At 33.0% G+C, this 18398-nt stretch overlaps 4 protein-coding genes across 4 annotated transcripts; 2 read left to right on the forward strand and 2 right to left on the reverse strand.

Annotated features, from left to right (window-relative positions):
• The first annotated feature begins 57 nt into the window (after window positions 1-57).
• LOC105647602 (gibberellin receptor GID1C) lies at window positions 58-2777 on the forward strand. The gene is made up of 2 exons (XM_012233749.3): window positions 58-449; window positions 1184-2777. The coding sequence occupies exons 1-2, from the start codon at window positions 333-335 to the stop codon at window positions 2177-2179; spliced, it is 1113 nt and encodes a 370-aa protein (XP_012089139.1). The 5' UTR covers window positions 58-332; the 3' UTR covers window positions 2180-2777.
• Window positions 2778-5438: 2661 nt separating this feature from the next.
• On the reverse strand, window positions 5439-7650 carry LOC105647601 (uncharacterized). The gene has a single exon (XM_012233748.4). The coding sequence runs from the start codon at window positions 7531-7533 to the stop codon at window positions 5662-5664; it is 1872 nt and encodes a 623-aa protein (XP_012089138.3). The 5' UTR covers window positions 7534-7650; the 3' UTR covers window positions 5439-5661.
• Window positions 7651-9763: 2113 nt separating this feature from the next.
• Window positions 9764-14266, forward strand: LOC105647839 (nucleoside hydrolase 3). Its single transcript, XM_012234066.4, has 13 exons — window positions 9764-9946; window positions 10157-10337; window positions 10556-10735; window positions 10846-10956; window positions 11089-11355; window positions 11511-11687; window positions 11773-12054; window positions 12142-12264; window positions 12344-12541; window positions 12624-12877; window positions 13020-13221; window positions 13297-13602; window positions 13680-14266. The coding sequence occupies exons 1-13, from the start codon at window positions 9909-9911 to the stop codon at window positions 13998-14000; spliced, it is 2640 nt and encodes an 879-aa protein (XP_012089456.2). The 5' UTR covers window positions 9764-9908; the 3' UTR covers window positions 14001-14266.
• Window positions 14267-15405: 1139 nt separating this feature from the next.
• LOC105647600 (histidine-containing phosphotransfer protein 1) lies at window positions 15406-17012 on the reverse strand. The gene is made up of 6 exons (XM_012233747.4): window positions 16590-17012; window positions 16349-16479; window positions 16179-16247; window positions 15882-15953; window positions 15705-15777; window positions 15406-15621 (listed from the first exon to the last, which is right to left on the reverse strand). Exons 1-6 carry the CDS (start codon window positions 16650-16652, stop codon window positions 15571-15573), a joined length of 459 nt encoding a protein of 152 aa, XP_012089137.1. The 5' UTR covers window positions 16653-17012; the 3' UTR covers window positions 15406-15570.
• Between the last annotated feature and the right edge of the window lie 1386 nt (window positions 17013-18398).

Raw genomic sequence — 18398 nt, forward strand, 5'->3', positions numbered from 1 at the left:
TCTCACATCAAATCCTAGGTGCAATTTAGCATTTCTATCTACATATTTTTGCTATAGTGCGCTTTCCTTCTTATCCTTCGCTCCCTCCTCCACCCATTTCTACTGTGTCTTTCTTTCTTACAGTTTTATTGCAGTTAGATTTACCATTTATTGTTATCGTTTGTCGATCTTTCTGTTAAAACCACTCGACATCAAGAAAATTGGAGAGGTTAGCAATTTTGAAGGTTACCCATTACATTTTGGGTTTATATTATTTGATCTTGAGTTCAAGGAATGATATTTAGACTCAAAGATCACCCTTTATCTTCTTTTTTGACTATGTGAAGCTATTTATGAAGTCGGCTTGTCTCCAGGATCTATTTCGAGGTATTAGATTATTATTTTTTGAATTTCTCAAAGGGTTTAGTTTCATGGCTGGGAGTAATGAAGTTAATGTCAACGAAAGCAAGGTACTCTCCTCCTTTCTCCCCTTCTCATTTCGTTGTGTTTTTTTTGCAATCCACTTGTTTGGTTATCAAAGGTGAAGTATTTTGATGGGTGTGTTTTAGTGTCGTACGAGATGCTTCAAAGTTGAAAATCAGCTGGATTTGTATCAAATAAGGTTTTCTTTTTATTGGTTTTGGGTCTTGATTTTGCTGTGGAAAGGGTGGGTATTCTTCTCAAATGTGGGGTATTCAATGTAATCCCCTGTTTCTGGCCTTATGCAAGAACCGAAGCTTGTGGATTCGCTTTTGGAGCAGTTCTGCCTGAGCTCTTTGATTGGATTTTAAGATCATTTGGGGGGACTTTGTTGACTTTCTTCTTGTGGGTTGTCTGATTATCGCTTTTGAAGTCTCGATTTGGTTATTAGACGGTTGAATTTGCTTCATTTTCGTTCTTCTTTTGGAAAAATTTGACTTGGAGAATATGATTTGATTATGACTAATTATATTACTTGTGGCGTATTACTGTTGACTTTTTGCTACTTTGCCGAACTGCTTAACTTGTCATTTGTAGGTTTAGAAGAGTCTTTGTTCACCTTGTTATTCAATTTGCATATGATGCATATAGTTGCTGTAGATACAGCCAAAGAGGGTTTTTCCTTTTTTTTTTTTTTTTTTTCCTGAAGATGTAAGTGTATGTGGGTACATGCCATTATGTATGTGATGACAATTTGAAAATTAATCCTTTCTGTTTTGCATAGATGGTGGTTCCTCTGAATACCTGGGTCCTAATATCCAATTTTAAGTTGGCCTACAATCTTCTCCGTCGTCCTGATGGCACTTTTAATCGTCACTTGGCAGAGTTCCTTGACCGGAAAGTTCAAGCCAATGCAAACCCAGTTGATGGGGTTTTCTCTTTTGATGTTATTATTGATCGTGGGACTAGCCTCCTTAGCCGGATCTATCGACCAGCAGATGGGGAGCAATTACAACCATCTATCTCTGAACTTGAGAAGCCTGTATGCTCTGAGATTGTCCCTGTCATTCTCTTCTTTCATGGCGGAAGCTTTGCACATTCTTCTGCTAACAGTGCTATATATGACACGCTTTGTCGCCGACTGGTGGGCATTTGCAAGGCTGTGGTGGTCTCTGTGAATTACAGGCGTGCGCCTGAAAATCGATATCCTTGTGCGTACGATGATGGATGGACAGCTCTTAAGTGGGTTAACTCAAGAACATGGCTTGAGAGTAAGAAAGATTCGAAAGTTCATATATTTTTGGCAGGGGATAGCTCTGGTGGTAACATTGTACACCATGTTGCTTTAAGAGCAGTGGAGTCAGGAATTGAAGTATTGGGTAACATATTGCTCAACCCAATGTTTGGTGGGCAAGAGAGAACAGAATCAGAGAAGCGATTAGATGGAAAATATTTTGTCACTCTCCAGGACCGGGACTGGTATTGGAGAGCTTTTCTCCCTGAAGGAGCAGACAGGGATCATCCAGCATGTAATCCATTTGGTCCAAAAGGTAAAAGCCTTGAAGGAGTGAAATTCCCCAAGAATCTTGTTGTGGTGGCTGGTTTGGACCTTATTCAAGACTGGCAATTGGCTTATGTTGAAGGACTTAAGAAGGCTGGTCAAGTTGTGAAACTTCTGTATCTTGAGCAAGCAACAATTGGCTTCTACTTGTTGCCCAATAATAATCACTTTCATACCGTCATGGATGAGATAAGTAAATTTGTGTGTTGTGACTGTTAATATACGTAACTTTACCGACTAGCAGCTATACATGACAGAAGTTTGACATTCTGCTTGAGGGTAATTAAGGGTTGTGTGCTGTTTATATGGTTGTGTAGTATTACTACTTACTGTTTCATTGATTATGTGCTGTTGGGCTCTGCTACTCTGGGGTCTGGTTCATCACAACTAGGCTTTTTTATTGAGTGCAGAAGGTGGTTCAGCATCTAGCTGGTTTTGGATGTGTGCTGTTATACATCTAGTCGTCTGGACTCAGGTGATGTAGTTTGATGAAGCTTTTAAGGCAGCAGGAAGCTGTTTGACTAAGTTTAGCAGACCCGCCAAATTCAAGGTTACCCATACTGACTTCCAGCAATAATGGAAAGGAAGACAGGAGTACAGGGTAGCATTTTGTTGGCCGATTGATTGGGTCGGTCCTTCGCTAATGTTATATATAGCTAATTTTAGAACATGGATGGGAAAACAATCCATGATATTGTGATCATTTTATGTTTTATACATATGGTTTTAGTATGTGTAAAGGTGTTGCTTATATTCCACTCCTGATACAATTTTGCCTTCTATGTTCTGTTTCTTAATGACTCTTTGATTTGTTCTACTTCGACTCTCTGCTGTCAACTGTGAATACTATGTTAGTAAGTCGTTAAGATTGAAAAAAAAAACAAGTAGATGTTTTTTTAAGTCCCTCATTTTCAGTTGTTTTGACATAATGAGATTATTATCGCTGCATGAAATAAGCTCCCCCTCAAGTTTTGACGCCTTAAATTTTGGGGAAGCAGATTTCTTTATGTCTTATTTCTTGAATGTACATGTTCTGGATAGAAGACATGCTCTTATATATCTTACGATTCTGGTTTGAAAGAAGTTCCAGAGATGCAGTCCTCTCTCTCTCTATATATGTGTCTGTGTGTGTGTGTGTTTATATATCTCCTTTTTGTTTGCATTTCTCAGAATCACATTGCAGGTCTGAACTAGTCAAACTGTCTGGATGAGCGATATCCAGTGTTGAAAGAGACAGTGGAGCTGATCAATGAAAGCAGAAGAAACTGAGCTTTTATGCATTTGGTAATGTCTCTACACTTACTTACCCTGTTCCTCAATATAATGTATGATTATTCCTTTGGGAAATTGCACTGTAGCTTGATTTTCAGAGTTCAACTGAAGCTTCCTGTCTTGTCATTAACTAATGAACAGATCATATTTAGGGTTTAATCCTAGAATTAGTAGAAAGCTAAGGCTATGAAGATAATAGTGAAACAATTGAAAGGAAGCATCAATACGTGCAGTCTTTTTGTCCACTTATTTTTCTATCCTAAGGTCAGGCGTTGCAACAAATGATTGGAAGCAAATTGAAGTCCACTTTTTTCCTGCTCTTGATAAAGATTGATTTGATTAATTTCTTGGCAGTTCTTAGAAGGCCCCCTCCTGATGTTGGATGAATAATTTAGAGCTAGAATCCAGAAAATACAAAAAATAAAGGGGTTAATGCCCCAACCTTTTACTGGTGGTTAGAATTTGTATTTGTACAAAGTGACAAATGATTTTAAGCTGTTGGGATTTGCCATCAAAGTGATGGAGGAATATTTGCATTATGGCAAAGAACAGCTAAGCTCTTGATAAAGACATCAACTCTTATTTTATTCAACTATTGAGAGTCCAATTAGATTTGTTAGTTGCTTGCTTATATTAATGGGAAAAAGCATATTAAATTGGCTTTTGTAGGTGTAAAAACACATTTATTTGTTTTATATGAAGAGTTGGAAGGTTTTGCTTATTCTGTTTTGATGTTCTTAATATATTAGTTTCCATTTTCCAAAAGAAAAAAAAAAAAAAAAAAAAGGAAAAAAGAATATCAAGTCTCAATCCCATAAGTAGCTGTTATGTTGGGTTAGTCAGCCTGGAAAGCCTGTATGTGCTGTGATGCATATAATCGAAAATGGAGAAGAACTGAATTCAATTTTCAATTTTTTTTAAAAAGTTTTTAAGCTAGTGTAAATAAATTGATTATTAATTCAAAATTGTATTTTAAAAATAAAAAGTTCTAACATCAAATTTAGTAATATTAAATTCGCCTACAGAGTGCATTTGCTTGCTAATGCAAGTGCTGGGAGCATGTGCCCCAGTTGAGGAAGTATCTTTCTCTAGATTCCCTTGTTTGCCTTCTCGGTGAACCCAAAATTATTAAATAATGTCCAAGTTGTGCTCCTGTATTATCGCTTATTTTATTTTATTTTTGGTCTTGCAAAACACATTGTATATTATTTTTGGTCTTGCAAAACACATTATATATAAATTATACTTAAGTTAAAGAAATTGAATTAATGTAAAGAAATGACTTTTGGGTAATGTAAAATTTAGGGTCAAAGTTAAAAGCTTCACCCTCAAATATATAACATATGATAGGTGAAATATTATCCTTTGTTCATTGAATGATATAGATATCTGCTTTGCTTGTACAAGAATCATGGCAATGGTACTATGTGAAGAGGGAGGGTGCTTTCTTACATTATCTTCTCAAGGATGTATTATTATTGTACATCAACCTTAAAACAAAAACCCAAATGGCATCTTTTTGACTAACAAGAAAGTCAGGAAAAAACACCATCAATTCAAAGCCAACATCACCTTCATCTATCAAACAAGATCAGTAAATCACTAGCAATTCTTGAAACAGATGCTGCACCTAATATACCATCATCAACTCAGTGTACCAACATTATACATAATACTTTTAACAGAAAACCAAGTATTTAACATTTAACCATCCCATAAAAATTCAACCAAAGCTATCAAGATGGATATTTTGGACCAAAATTATAGTGTGTTTATTAACAAAAAAATAGTTTTCTATTTTCAGTTTTTTAAGAAAATAAGTTTTTAGAAAAAAATGAAAAATGTGTTTGCTTGTTAATGACAGAAAGTAATAATTCGATTCAAAAATTATTCATAATGCACATAATTGAAAGAAATAAAATATTGTTTATTTAACATATTCATTACATATTAAAGCAATAATATAAAATTAAAAAACTTTTCAGAAAATTACTCTAGTTTTCTACAAATAAATAAGCCCGGGTTTGTGATAGCAAAGACTTATTCTTACAATTGCTTCTTCAGTTGATTATTATAACGGACTCTATCATTCATTATTCATTATTCATTTCATAGAAAGATATTTTTCTGTGTGATAGACTGTGGATGTATAAACAGGGGAATGAAAAATAAACAGACGGAACACAATCTCAAATCAAGCAAAGCATACAGTACAACATAGAACAGTGGTTTCTTATTATGGTCAAAAAGCAGTTAAAATAGCATCTGAGGTAGCAATTTGAACTGAAAACATTGTCTTAAGCAGAAGTTCAGAGAGTACCTAAATGACAAAGCATTGCCCCCAATTAGAACCTGATCAAGTAGTACTTAATCTCATAGCAAAGTGCAACTTGCCCAGAAACAAAAGGTCAACAAATAAACCAAAATACTCAACGTATTGTAGCAACATACGCAACAGAGGCTGCAACCAAAACTGTTGCTGCTGAAGATACTAAAGCCCATAAGCCTTTCTTCTTATTTGCATCTGCCACAGAATTCTGGAGGAACTTCACTTGTTGCTTCATCTCCTCTACTGCCGTTTCCTTGTTTCTAAATGAATTTTTAATTACTTCTAGTTCTGTTGCATATGGCTCAATTTCATCCTCAATTTTCTTTTCAGTGAAGGACACTTCTCCCTTTCCATTATTATATTGACGTACTAATGCTGCAGTGTTCTTCAACAATGCCAGTGCTCTTTCTGATCTAATGCCAGATGATTCCATTTTAGTCTTCAATTCACCAATTTCTTGTTTTGCCTCCAAAAGCTTCTTTTGCACCAAATCCTTTTCTTTTTTCAACAAATCAACTTGGCATTCCAGTTCCTTCTTTTCCCCAAACAAATTCTCGTGCTCAGTCTTCATCTTTGCAAACTCTTTCAAAGTCTCTTCAATCCTCTTCTCCATTTCCAGAACTTTAGACCTCAGGTTTATGCCATTCCTTTTCTCCTCATCCAAATCCTCATGTGCATTGTCCCTTTCAAGCCTCACTTTCTCAAAAGCATCTCTGTAATGACCAACTTCAGATGCTAATTGTTTGTTCTCGTCTTCTTGACATTTTAAGGATTCTTGCATTGTGAACACAACATCTTTTAATCCACTCAACTCCCCATGCAACTCCACAATTTCACTCTCCTTACTAACTTTCAAATCCTCAATCTCATTTTTATCTCTAATCAATCTCTCAATTAATTGTTCCTTATCATTGTTTTCACTATTCAAGGCCTTTATATGTTCCCCACTTGAATCAATTTCCCCCATTAACCTCTTAATTGTTCTTTCCTTAACTTTCTTCTCTTCCCCCAATGCATTAATCTCCATTTGTAAGACCTTCCCCTTGTCAATTGCCTCACCACAGCACTTTTCCAACTCCAACACTTTTTCACGCAAAACACCCTCTTCTCCCCGCAAACTTGATATGATCTCATTCAGTTCAGATATATGTTTCTCCAATTCACTAATCTTGACCTTCTGCTTACTTTTCTCCATTTCAACCTCATTCTTCTTCTTTACAATCTCCTCTATCTCTCTTTTCAAATCTTCAAACTGTTCCACATTTTGCAATAATTTCTTCTCAGCTAAATCTCTCGAATTTTTAACCTCCTTAATTTCTTCCTCTGTTTCTTTATTTTGCTTAGTCAACTGAGCATGGTTTAAGTTCAGTTTCTTTATCTCCTCCTCAGTTCTTAACCCATTTTTCTCCATTTCAGTCACTTTCCTTTTCAGGCCATTTGCTTCCTTCTCCCAGTTATCAAGATCAATCCTTAATAGATCCCTCTCTCGACAAGCCTGGCTCGACTTCTCTCTTTCATTTTCTAGATTTACCAGTAACCCGTTCACCTGAGTCTTCAATAACCTAATCTCACTCTCTTTCTCTCCTTGCTCTCTTACCAACCCATTTACACCAACTCCCATCTCATTCATTCTCGTCTTGATAAAAACAGAAAAAAGACCCTTCTCTATCTCCAAACACACTCTCTCCTCACTAGCTCGAGCCAACTCATTTTCCAAATCTGTCTTTTCCATACCAGTCCGAGCCAACTCAGACTCTAAACCCTCTTTAGCTTGCTTTAAAGACTCAACTTGCTGCCTGCGCTCAATGGTTTCTTTGAGAAGCATACCATTTAGGGATTTCAAGTTCTGTAGCTTCTCTTCAGGGTCTTCCTTGGAGGATTGTTGTCGGGTCATAGTAAAGGTTGGGTTTTGATCTTGTGGGTTCACTTGTTTGGGGTGTTGAGAGCTATGGGTAAGTTTCTTTTTAGCCATAGTTTTTGGTGGTGAAGATAGGATTTGAGAATTTAGGGTTAGGGTTTTGCTAGGGCGTCTATGGTGGGAAAATGAGTTGGATAAATTAAAATTGGGGGGAGAAGCAGAAGACGACAGGTTGCTGAGAGTTTAAATTTTGGGCCCAAAGTTTTAGGGCTTTGGGAATTTCAATTATTTTTCAAGCTCAAGATTAGATTTTTGTTCTCTCATTGTTAGTACCCACGTGGCTAGTGCTTACATTTGGAAATAAATTTTTTATTGGCAGCACCATAAATCAGCCAACTCATGTTTTGAATAAAAAATAGTTTAGCGGCTATGATTTTGAGATAAAAGTTCAAATCTTATTTTTAAAGTTTATTCAACAAACTAATTAAAATCAATGGAGCCGACGGTCTTGGGGCTGTAAATTCAAGTTCAAATCTATAAAATTATAATATATAATTTTATTTAGTTGGAGATTTTAGATATTGATTTGCAGGTGTGGATCTTCGATTGATGGAGTATAATAGTGTGGTATGTTCCTCCATTGATGCGATTGAGGGATAGCGGCGAAAATTCATCTCTGTTCGTCATATATTACAAATTATTGGAAAAACATTTTAATTATATAAGATTCATAGAAGTTGACGTCCAAATCAATTAAAGGTACTATTTGCTGTTACGAAGATTTGTATCTTTTATCAAGATCAACTCAAGCGGAAAGATCCAACGTTATATTTTTTAGTTTTAGTTTCATTCAATAGCATATGAATTCCTTTGTTTAGCAAATTTTATCAGCTACTAATAGTGAAGTTCTATGTCTAGTCTATAAATTTATTTGTAACTCTTGATATTATTATTATTAATAAATTCTACTTTCGAAAAAAAAAATAACCGATTAAAAATTAAATTAATTTTATTTTTTAACTAATAAAATTAAAATTTTTAAAAATATTATATCTTACCATATTTAATATATTCCTTATTTAGTATCGATCAACTAATATTACCATATAATAATATTACTATATTATATTATATGATCATAATATACATATATATATATATATATATATATATATATATATATTACATTATTTAATATATATTATTATATAATATAGTTTTGGTTTCAAATCATATGTAATTATAAGAAAAGTATAACCGAATAAAATTACTATATTTTATATATTTCTTGTATAGTATATAAAAATTTATTATTTTTTTAATAGAATTTAAATTTAAATAGAAAATTAATATGATCAATCAAAATTAAATTATCTTTAATTTTTTTTCAACCAATCAAATTAATATCTGTAATGATATTTTTATTTATTCATAATATGAGCGTTCTTGGCAATCTTGATTTTCTCCCACGCATTTTCACTTATATATATATTATACTATAAATTGTTATAGATATTAATACCTCTGCACAATCACATTCCGTTACATGAATAATATTCCTTCAGCCGCGTACATATTCACATAATTTGATTTTCACATAATATAATTAAAATAATTATATTATAAAATTTTAACATTGCCCTCATATTAATAATCCATCAATTAATGAAATTGTAATTTTAAATACTATAAATAAGCCAATGAAATAAAATTGATTAACATGATTATTTTCAAAGATGTTTATGATACATGTACACATATTAGGTTTATCTAAAGATTTTTCCATTTATTCCATTAAACTCAACAATTCTTTTGTCTATATAGATAGCACTTTTAAAAAATCAAAATAATATTAATTATTTTATTTCAACTTTATTCTTGTTTTAATATTTACATTAAACTTTATTTCAATTAAATGACGATTAATTAAATAAGGTTTATTTAAAGATTATTAATAATAGTGTTGGAACACCAAATTCTTCAATTCATATAATATTAAATAAGGGAAAAAAAGTAGAAATTAAGTAAATTATCCACATCATAAAAAAAAAAAAAAAAGGTTAAGGACAACAAATATGGGACAAATAAAAAGGAAATGAAACTTATATATGGAATAGAGCGAGGATATGCATGTATCTTCTTCAACCTACCAAAGAAAAGATAATTTTAGATGGAAGCTCCCATACCACATATATATATATATACCAAATAAAAAAGTTTGTTTCTAAATAAGTGAGAATACAAGTCAGACCGCACTTACTTGAAAATAAATTTTTTTTTATTTAATCATTAAAATATTTGGAATGAAGGAGAAATTATAGAAACAATAGAAAGAATAGTTAGCTTCATAGCTTATTGTTGTTATCTACATGCGTATCATTTTCCTTGCACTGCTCGTACACCAACCCAATAAATTTTTATCCCCATGAACCTAATTTTTATATTCAACCAAAAAAAAAGATATCTCCCTTTTTTTTTTTAAACAGAGAATGATCATTCAAAAAGTTAGAAGCTTGGCTAAACGAAGGTGATTATTCTATATATGTCTCTCCTGATGAGTAGTTAATTTTTTTTTTCTAAGTGATTTTTTCAGCTATTTTATTCAATTTCTTTAAGAATTATTATTACATCTTTTTTTTTTTTTTTTTAATATTTTAGTATGAAAAGGCTATGAAAAATGTGTTTGATCAACTGCAATACTTCTTCTTCTTCCATTTTTTTTTTTAAATGTTAACAGGTCAATGCTCTTGCTGATCAGTGTGGTTATGTTGTTGATTGGAATTTGGAATATTACCTCTGGAGCTAGAAGTGCTCAGCGACAGCCTAAGAGAATTATTGTAGATACAGATGTTGATACAGATGATGTTTTTGCTTTGTTTTATCTCTTGAAGCAAGACAAGAACGAATTTGACTTGCAGGTTTTTTATTTTGTCCTTTCTATTCTTTCCAATATTTACAATGTGTAACAAAACTCAGCTGGAGATCAAATATAATCTCCATTGACAAACAAACTGGCCTGAATATAATCTCTACAGAAATTTAAGGGAAAAAAAAGAAGTTTTAAAACCTTTCACTTTCTTTGGATATTTGAAATATTTTTCTGGAACTTCAGTTATAAATATACATATATGTGCAGGCAATCACTCTAAACACAAATGGATGGAGTGATAGTGGGCATGCCATTAATCATGTATACGACATTCTTTTCATGATGGGTCGAGACGACATTCCAGTTGGAGTAGGAGGTGAAGGCTCCATCTTAAGCAATGGGACTCTTCTTCCAAATGTTGGCGGGTACTTTCCTATTATCGACCAGGTGTGATATAATCTTCAGATGGCTAAGTATCACACCTTTTTTATATCTAAAACGACAGATTGGTTCTTTACAAAATCTAAAGCGACATCCTTTTTGCTTGAGTTTGTCAGCGCATGTCCACCTCCGGCGAGTGCAGATACAGACAAGCAATTCCAGTGGGCCGAACAGGACGGCAAGATATAAATACAAATTATGGACTAAGAAAAGGCTTCCTCCCACAAGTACTAGGCTTTTTTATTTTTTATTTTTTATTTTTCAATTCAAACTAGTATTCTTAAAGTTTGAAATATATGGTTTTATCAGAGGAGATTTCTGTAGAATCTTATTGACTCATAGACATGATTGAACAACAGGGTGGGAGGCATTATGTTCCTCTTCAACAACCCACTTCACAAGAGGTGATGATAGCTGCAATATCAGCTGGTCCTATAACTGTGTTTCTTTTGGGAGCACATACAAATTTTGCTTTATTTCTTATGAGCAATTCTCATCTCAAGAAAAATGTCGAGCACATTTTTGTAATGGGTGGTGCCATTAGATCCTCTGGCAGTTTGTTTCCACAAGACACTAATCCTTACGCAGAGTTCAATATATTTTCAGACCCTTTGGCTGCTTACTTGGTAAAAATATCTTTTTGTTACTTAGAATGACAAGTTTCTTATAAATCGACCACTGGATTATTGTCTGAATGGGAGTCAAATGCCTTAAAATTGGTAATAACAATAATGTGAAATATTGTAAATCGATAACATTTGCTTGCTGCCCCAATGAGCAGGTTTTGCATTCTGGTATTCCAGTTACAGTGATTCCTCTTGATGCAACAAACACACTCCCTCTGAGTGAAAATTTTTTCAAAGAATTTGAAGGCAGAAGGGATACTTATGAAGCAGAATATTGTTTCCGGTCTTTAAAATTGATTCGCGATAGTTGGCCTAATAACAACTTTCATGAGGCAAGTCTCACCAACTGCTTGGCATTCTTTGTTTACACCAAACATGTGAAAGATCCTGAAATGATAAAGCTGTGAAGTTTTTCAGGACTATTGTATGTGGGATTCTTTTATGGTTGGTATAGCATTGTCAATGATGCGAAATTCACAGAATCCTGATGGAGAAAACGAGTTTGCTGATATGGAACTTATGAACATAACCGTGGTTACTTCTAATGAACCTTATGGATTATCTGATGGGTCAAATCCAATCAACAATGGACATTTGATCCCAATATTACATGTAGAGAACAAAAGTTTGCACAGTGGTCACGTTCAGACAGGAATGCAGGATCCTTTCTGCCTTGACAGTGGGAAAGGTAGATGCCAGGTATTTTATGGTATCTTACGAACTAATTAAGGTACTTTACAGTACTCTATTGTTACTAAATATTTTTATTAAAAAAATGCTAAACAGGATGGTTACACAAAGGAAGTAACTGGTTCAGAAGCAGTACTAGCTCGTATAGCAACAAGAGCTAAACCGAATCGCAACATTAGTAGCTCACTTGATAAAGAATTCTACAGAAGCTTTCTGGATGTAAGACTGTTTAATTTGTACATAGTATTTTCTTTATGCCATCAAATAAATGATAATCTAAACATTTTTTCAAATTCAGGTTATAAATCAACCTCAGCAGACTGGAAGGTTCAATATTAGCACACAATTTCCTTATTACAAGGAAGTTATTTTCAGACCAAATTTCACAACAAAATCAGGTGGACAACCTGTTGTTTTCGATATGGATATGAGCGCTGGAGATTTCCTAGCTCTTCTATATCTCCTAAAATTGCCAAGGGAATTGATCAATCTAAAGGTGACATATACACAAACAATTACATATGCAACATTTTGTAAAAATGAGCTTGTTAATGAAATGAAAGCACGTATAAAACCAGGGAATACTAGTTAGTTCAACTGGATGGGCAACCTCTGCTACAATCGATGTTATATATGATGTACTGCATATGATGGGCCGGGACGATATAGCAGTTGGTCTTGGAAATGTATTCGCTGTTGGCCAAGCATATCCATTTTTCAAAGCTATTGGAGACTGCAAGTATTCCAAGGCTATTCCTCATGGTTCTGGTGGTTTCTTGGATTCTGATACACTATATGGCCTTGCTCGCGAGCTGCCTCGTGGTCCTAGAAGGTGAAAATTTAAAGATTTTGACTTCCCCATTCATTATATTGCATGTGAAGCATTATTTTTCACATAATACATGTAAGATTATGGAATGTTCTTTTCAGAAAGGGGTATTTTTACATATTTGATGCAAGATACTATGTTTCAGATACACAGCAGAAAAATCTGTGACATTTGGAGACATTCGCGACACTGATCACCCCGAGTTTAGGCAACCATCTGCATTAGATGTTTGGAAATCTGTTGTAGAATCACTTGATGGAGAATCTAAGGTTACTGTGGTGACTAATGGGCCATTAACTAATTTAGCGGAAATAATTCAGTCAAAGAATGCAAGTTCGGTGATTCAGGTAAGTAATTTAGATTTAGTGCAAATTGTTCAACAGTACTTCTTAATGTTTTCATTGTAATAATTTCTGATGCAGGAAGTTTATATTGTTGGAGGCAACATTGGAAATGCTAATGAAAAGGGGAATCTATTTACGGTTCCTTGGAACGAATATTCCGAGTTCAATATGTATCGTGATCCTTTGGCAGCAAAGGCAGTTTTAGAATCTGACCTGAATATAACACTAATCACATTAACTATGCAAAGGGCAGTAAGTAATTTCTCTAAAATTCTTAACAATTTACAGTCGGGAAATGTTACTATCCCTGAAGCTAGATTTGCATGGAATTTACTATCAAGGCTTTGTAAATTACAGCAAGAACATCATAGCTACCTCCACATGGTAATTTTTAGTAATTTTAAAATTATTTTTTATAAATTAATTAAAAAATGCTGAATTCAATCATTTTTCCTTTTCAGGATACATTTTCAGGAGAAATTCTTGGTGCAGTAATACTAGCAGGGAATCAAGAACTGAAGCCAACTTTTGATTTAAAAAGTATTAAAATCTTAGCAGAAGGAGATGAAACAAAAATAGGACAAATAGTTATTGATGAAGAGAAAGGAAAAACAGTTAAGATTTTAGAAAATGTTAATCCTGAAGCTTATTTCAATCATTTCGCAGAGGTATTAAAAGATCACAGACAATCTGCTTTTATTGGAAGCTTTCAAGAGCAAGAAAGAATATGGAATACTCCACCAAATACCGAACAATCATCACCTAAGCTGACCAACAATTAGTGGATTTAAGATTGAAAGCTTTACAGCTAAAAATACAATTTTATTCTGTTGCTCGTGTTGTTTTATTGCTTCGCAGTGCAGACTAAGACATTTAAACAGGAAATTGACAGGCTTAACAGATTTTTCCAAGCTGATCAAGGAAAGAGAGCAAAAATTAAGCTGTAATTGCCACCAAACAACAAAATATATAAAAATTAAAAAGAAAGAATCAAACTTGTGCTTCCTAGTTCTATATACATGTACTAGCTAGCTTGTGTGTTATCACAGTCAAGAATAAAATTAGTTTATTTCTGCTTACGTTAAATTTAGAATATTGTTATTTTTGATATGGTGGGATCTGCCTAGCTGGGAATTCACCCTGTCAAATCTACTTAGGACTTTTAAAAATAAGATCAAATCACTTCCTAGTTACTTCTCTTCGGTGTTCAGTCAAATTCACCTTCTTTTTTTTTTATTCTATCAAATGGTTTTTTTGGTATAAGGTTCAATCTCTCGAGCTGTATAGAGTAAATGTTTTTTGCCCTCCTCCCGATCAAATGGTTTTGAATGTCACTTAAACTGTTTCCTAAGAGCTTAAACAGAGAGAGAGAGAGAGAGAGAGAGAGAGAGAAGAGAGCGATTCATTAATATAAGCAAAAAAAAAATTTTAAGCATAAGTCTACCATTTCAGCATGCATTTTGGCCTTACTTGCACATACCCGCAGACCAGGAGACATCCCACCCTATATGAAAGCAGTTGACTTATAAAAAAGATACATCCATACATTGAATGTAAAGATAAGATTATAAATATTTGATTAAAATAAATATTATTCAATGACTTGAACAAATCACACCTCCAAGATGGGGTTTTTCTTATAATTTTGGATACTCAGAAGTACCTATCCCAATACCCAACCACTTGTACCTCCTTAAAAATAATTACATAAACTAATTTTTTAGTATGTTATGTTGTTGATAAGGGCAAATGGTCGGTGGCAAAAACTTTATTTGCCCAATGTTTAATTTTTATTTCACATGCACCCAAAGTTCTGTCCTCCAAATAGGAGCTTAACAGTTACATTGTCATTATCCACTGAGCTTTGATCAGTTGGTGTACCTAATTATGTTTTTAGTTATCAATCCAGATTCTTTTCTTAATAACTATTCTGTTATTGTAACTAATAATTATGCACCGTACAATGATTATCAATACAGCAAATGAGGATTAACAGCTATCCAGGCTCGCCGAGCTAAATCCTATGGAGCCAAGCTTCGAGTCTAGCAGATTTAAGCTCAACTCAGCTTATTTACACCCTTTGGAGATAACTCTAACACCATTGCCTGAAGTCATTCATAGCCATCTTAGATTCATTCTGCCCCTTTTTAGGATACAAGAGAATTGAAAATGAATTAAACAACAAAATGAACTGGGAAGATCAATTCAAATTCTTCAACATTGCTCATACATTATGGATAAAATACAAAATTTAAGCTAAAAATTTGAAGCAAAGTGCTGAATTTAAAATAGAAAATGAGGAGCAATGAAGATTGAAATCCTCTACATATCCAAAATCCCATTCTACTTGCATCACATAGGAAAAGGAAGTGATCCTCCAGCTGACAGGACCTGTCTCTCAAGCTACAATCACACAGTAACTACATTTCAGGCTCATGTTCTCAAACAATATAAGCAAGTTCAGATCAAGAAGCATAATCTTCTACCTTGAACAGAGTTTCAAGCTTGGTTTTCACCAAGTTATACTCGTACTTTACTTGCTGCAAACATTTTTGGCACCTATATATATATACAGCAAGTCAATTTTGTATCAGAACGAAGAACATTCATAAGTAAAGGCTACAGAAATTTGTAATCCTAGTAGTTAAAGAACATAACATTACCCTTCAGTATTCTTCTCATCGCAGTAATTGCGAAAGGTAATGCAGACTTTCTGAACTCTTTGAGCCCCTATGCTGTATCATTTCAAGATGATATGTAATGTACTAAATGTGATCATGAAAAAACTAAATATAAACTCATATATAACAGTTGTTGTGAGAAGACAAATCCTTTAAAGACGATAACTTTCAAGTATTAAGAAACCAAGTATTTAATTTCACCATGCACTAATAATAATTAGATTTAGGTTATCTTTCTCTTGGGAATAAGATTTATTGTAAAATGGGAGACTAAAGTACCTAGAACTGCTGCCCTTCAATTGGTGAACATGAGCATCTATTCTTTTGAAATCTACAGTTTGCTGGTCTCTGTAAAATATAGGAAAACAAAAAGGAGAAACTAGTAATGAACAAAGCTAGTAAAATAAATGCTTTATTTGGAAAAAAATCCAAAAAAAAAAAAAACTCACAGAGCTTTGGTCAGTTCATTAAGAAGCCTTTCTGAATCTTCAAAGAAAAGAGAAACAACTTCAAACACAAAGTCTGGGTTGCTTTCATCTTGCAATTGTTGAAGTTGAGTAAACTGTTCATCCAAGATTCCCTTCAAAGAAAAGAACTCATCTTTAATAATAAAAACCAAAGAAAGAAAAATATAGAGAACTAAAAGATCACCTCTTCTCTTCTCCACTAATAGATATACAAACTGCTCACCTCATTAAACAGTGAAGCTGTGTAGTCAACTAACTGTCGTTGCAACTGAACCAAACAATCCATTGTAGCTTTTCTTTAACCAACTCTCCTCTAGTTTCGTGCAGATCTTGTATAGGAATCACTTCATTTCTTTCTTTTCTTTGGGAAGTCTAAAACCAAGAAAAATGAGGGCTTGATAGACTCGTTGGTCTTTGTAGCTAAAGATTCTTGGCTTTAGAACTTTGAGGTAGAAAATAAGATAATAAATAGAGGAATTTGAAGTCACTCTTTTAGCTTCTTTGGTCTTTAGCCTTCATTTCCCTCCTATATATCCTCTAGGTTTGTGTTTCTCTGAGCTATAAAAAAATTTTAAAGATCCAAAACGTGATTCCTTGTACCGTTTACCTTCCATATTATTTTTGTTTCAGTAATTATTGCTCTCTCTCTCTCTCCCTCCCTTTGCAATATTTTATTTTTCTTTACCCGTTTAGTCTGTTTTCCCACCCCAAGACAAGTTGCTAACTTATCCAAACCGGCAATCACAGTTTCAAAATCTGGTCCTATCTGATTTAAGCTGAGTCCTTATTAATACATATATCAAAAAGTAAGAGATAATTTTCTCTTTTAAACAACAATTTGTAGAATTAGTAAAAATTTTTGATACAGAAAGAACTTTAATTTTAAAATTTAATGCTTTATACATTTTTATAAAAAGTGAAAGGACCGATAAGCACGGATTAAAGTATATAAATTGATTTGAAATCAAATCATTTTACATATATTTACAGAATGTTGTTTTATTTGATTTTTCCCATTTTAATAATATGTTTGAAAGCTTTTTAAACTCATAAATAAACAATATAAAAACATAAACTCAACATCTCTTTTCTTTCCCACAAGATCAAATTGTGGGATTAAAAAATTAATGTCTTGGCTTGATGTTATTGGAAAGATTAATTATAGATAAATAAGAATTTCACTTTAATACTCAAAATATATATATAAAAAAAGGAAATATTTAGGTTTAGATTTATTATCTATTTCTATGACCTACCCAATTGTTTTTTGCCCTCTTATCCTCTCAATGATACGAGTCCTTTGCTTTCATCTTTTGGAGATTCTCATCAAATTTGCTACCTTGGTTGTTTGTTTCTGATTGGCTAATACATTATAATATTTTAATAGGCCATTTTTAATTTTTAACTCAAAAGGGAGATTTTATTTTATTTTATCTTTGAATTATCATTGTGATGTTGAAAGCTTTCACCTTTGACATTGATGTGAACAACGTGTCAATTTTTCAGAGTTCCATGGCTGGGGGGACGTCTATTTTTGAACTAGTGCCAATAATTCTGATACAAAGGAAATGTCTCACCAAGTACTACGTATCATATATCTCAATGCAATCTATTGAAATGTATTTTTTTTATTGATCGAAAAGTTTAATACGCAGCAATAATATTACGGGCTGTATATAGGAGATAACATTCACTTTGGCTCAATAAATTAGTGAAATTATTAAAAATATCTGGGACTTTTAACTTTTTCACACAAGTAAAAATAGCAAACAGAGATCACGTCTGATTTGAAATATATTTTTTATTTATAAAATGACTCTTAAATTATATTAAGATAAATTTTACTTAGTAAAAATGACCCTATTTATTGCAGATTACGTTAATTTAATTGATAAATGTAATAATCTGAGACTTAAATAGTCTCATTTGGATTTTTTTTTTTCTTTCTGCAATTTTTATAATTTGTAATTTTTATCAAAAATATAATTAGGGAATTTTTTAAATTAAGGTAGCTACCTTAGAAAATAAAGAA

This window comes from Jatropha curcas, chromosome 2, assembly GCF_041381405.1.
Source record: "Jatropha curcas cultivar XTBG-Jc1 chromosome 2, XTBG_Jcur_1.0, whole genome shotgun sequence".
In the NCBI taxonomy this organism is placed as follows: domain Eukaryota; kingdom Viridiplantae; phylum Streptophyta; class Magnoliopsida; order Malpighiales; family Euphorbiaceae; genus Jatropha; species Jatropha curcas.

Excerpts from the sequence above, each read along its gene's own strand:
- LOC105647602 (XM_012233749.3), top strand. The coding sequence starts at position 333 with ATGAAGTCGGCTTGTCTCCAGGATCTATTTCGAGGTATTAGATTATTA. Across the intron at positions 450-1,183 it reads TTAATGTCAACGAAAGCAAG|ATGGTGGTTCCTCTGAATAC; the intron begins GTACTCTCCTCC and ends TGTTTTGCATAG.
- LOC105647601 (XM_012233748.4), bottom strand. The coding sequence starts at position 7,533 with ATGGCTAAAAAGAAACTTACCCATAGCTCTCAACACCCCAAACAAGTG.
- LOC105647839 (XM_012234066.4), top strand. The coding sequence starts at position 9,909 with ATGATCATTCAAAAAGTTAGAAGCTTGGCTAAACGAAG. Across the intron at positions 12,265-12,343 it reads TCTACAGAAGCTTTCTGGAT|GTTATAAATCAACCTCAGCA; the intron begins GTAAGACTGTTT and ends TTTCAAATTCAG. Across the intron at positions 13,222-13,296 it reads ATGCAAGTTCGGTGATTCAG|GAAGTTTATATTGTTGGAGG; the intron begins GTAAGTAATTTA and ends TTTCTGATGCAG.
- LOC105647600 (XM_012233747.4), bottom strand. The coding sequence starts at position 16,652 with ATGGATTGTTTGGTTCAGTTGCAACGACAGTTAGTTGACTACACAGCT. Across the intron at positions 16,480-16,589 it reads CAGCTTCACTGTTTAATGAG|GGAATCTTGGATGAACAGTT; the intron begins GTGAGCAGTTTG and ends TTTTCTTTGAAG. Across the intron at positions 16,248-16,348 it reads AATGAACTGACCAAAGCTCT|AGACCAGCAAACTGTAGATT; the intron begins GTGAGTTTTTTT and ends TATATTTTACAG.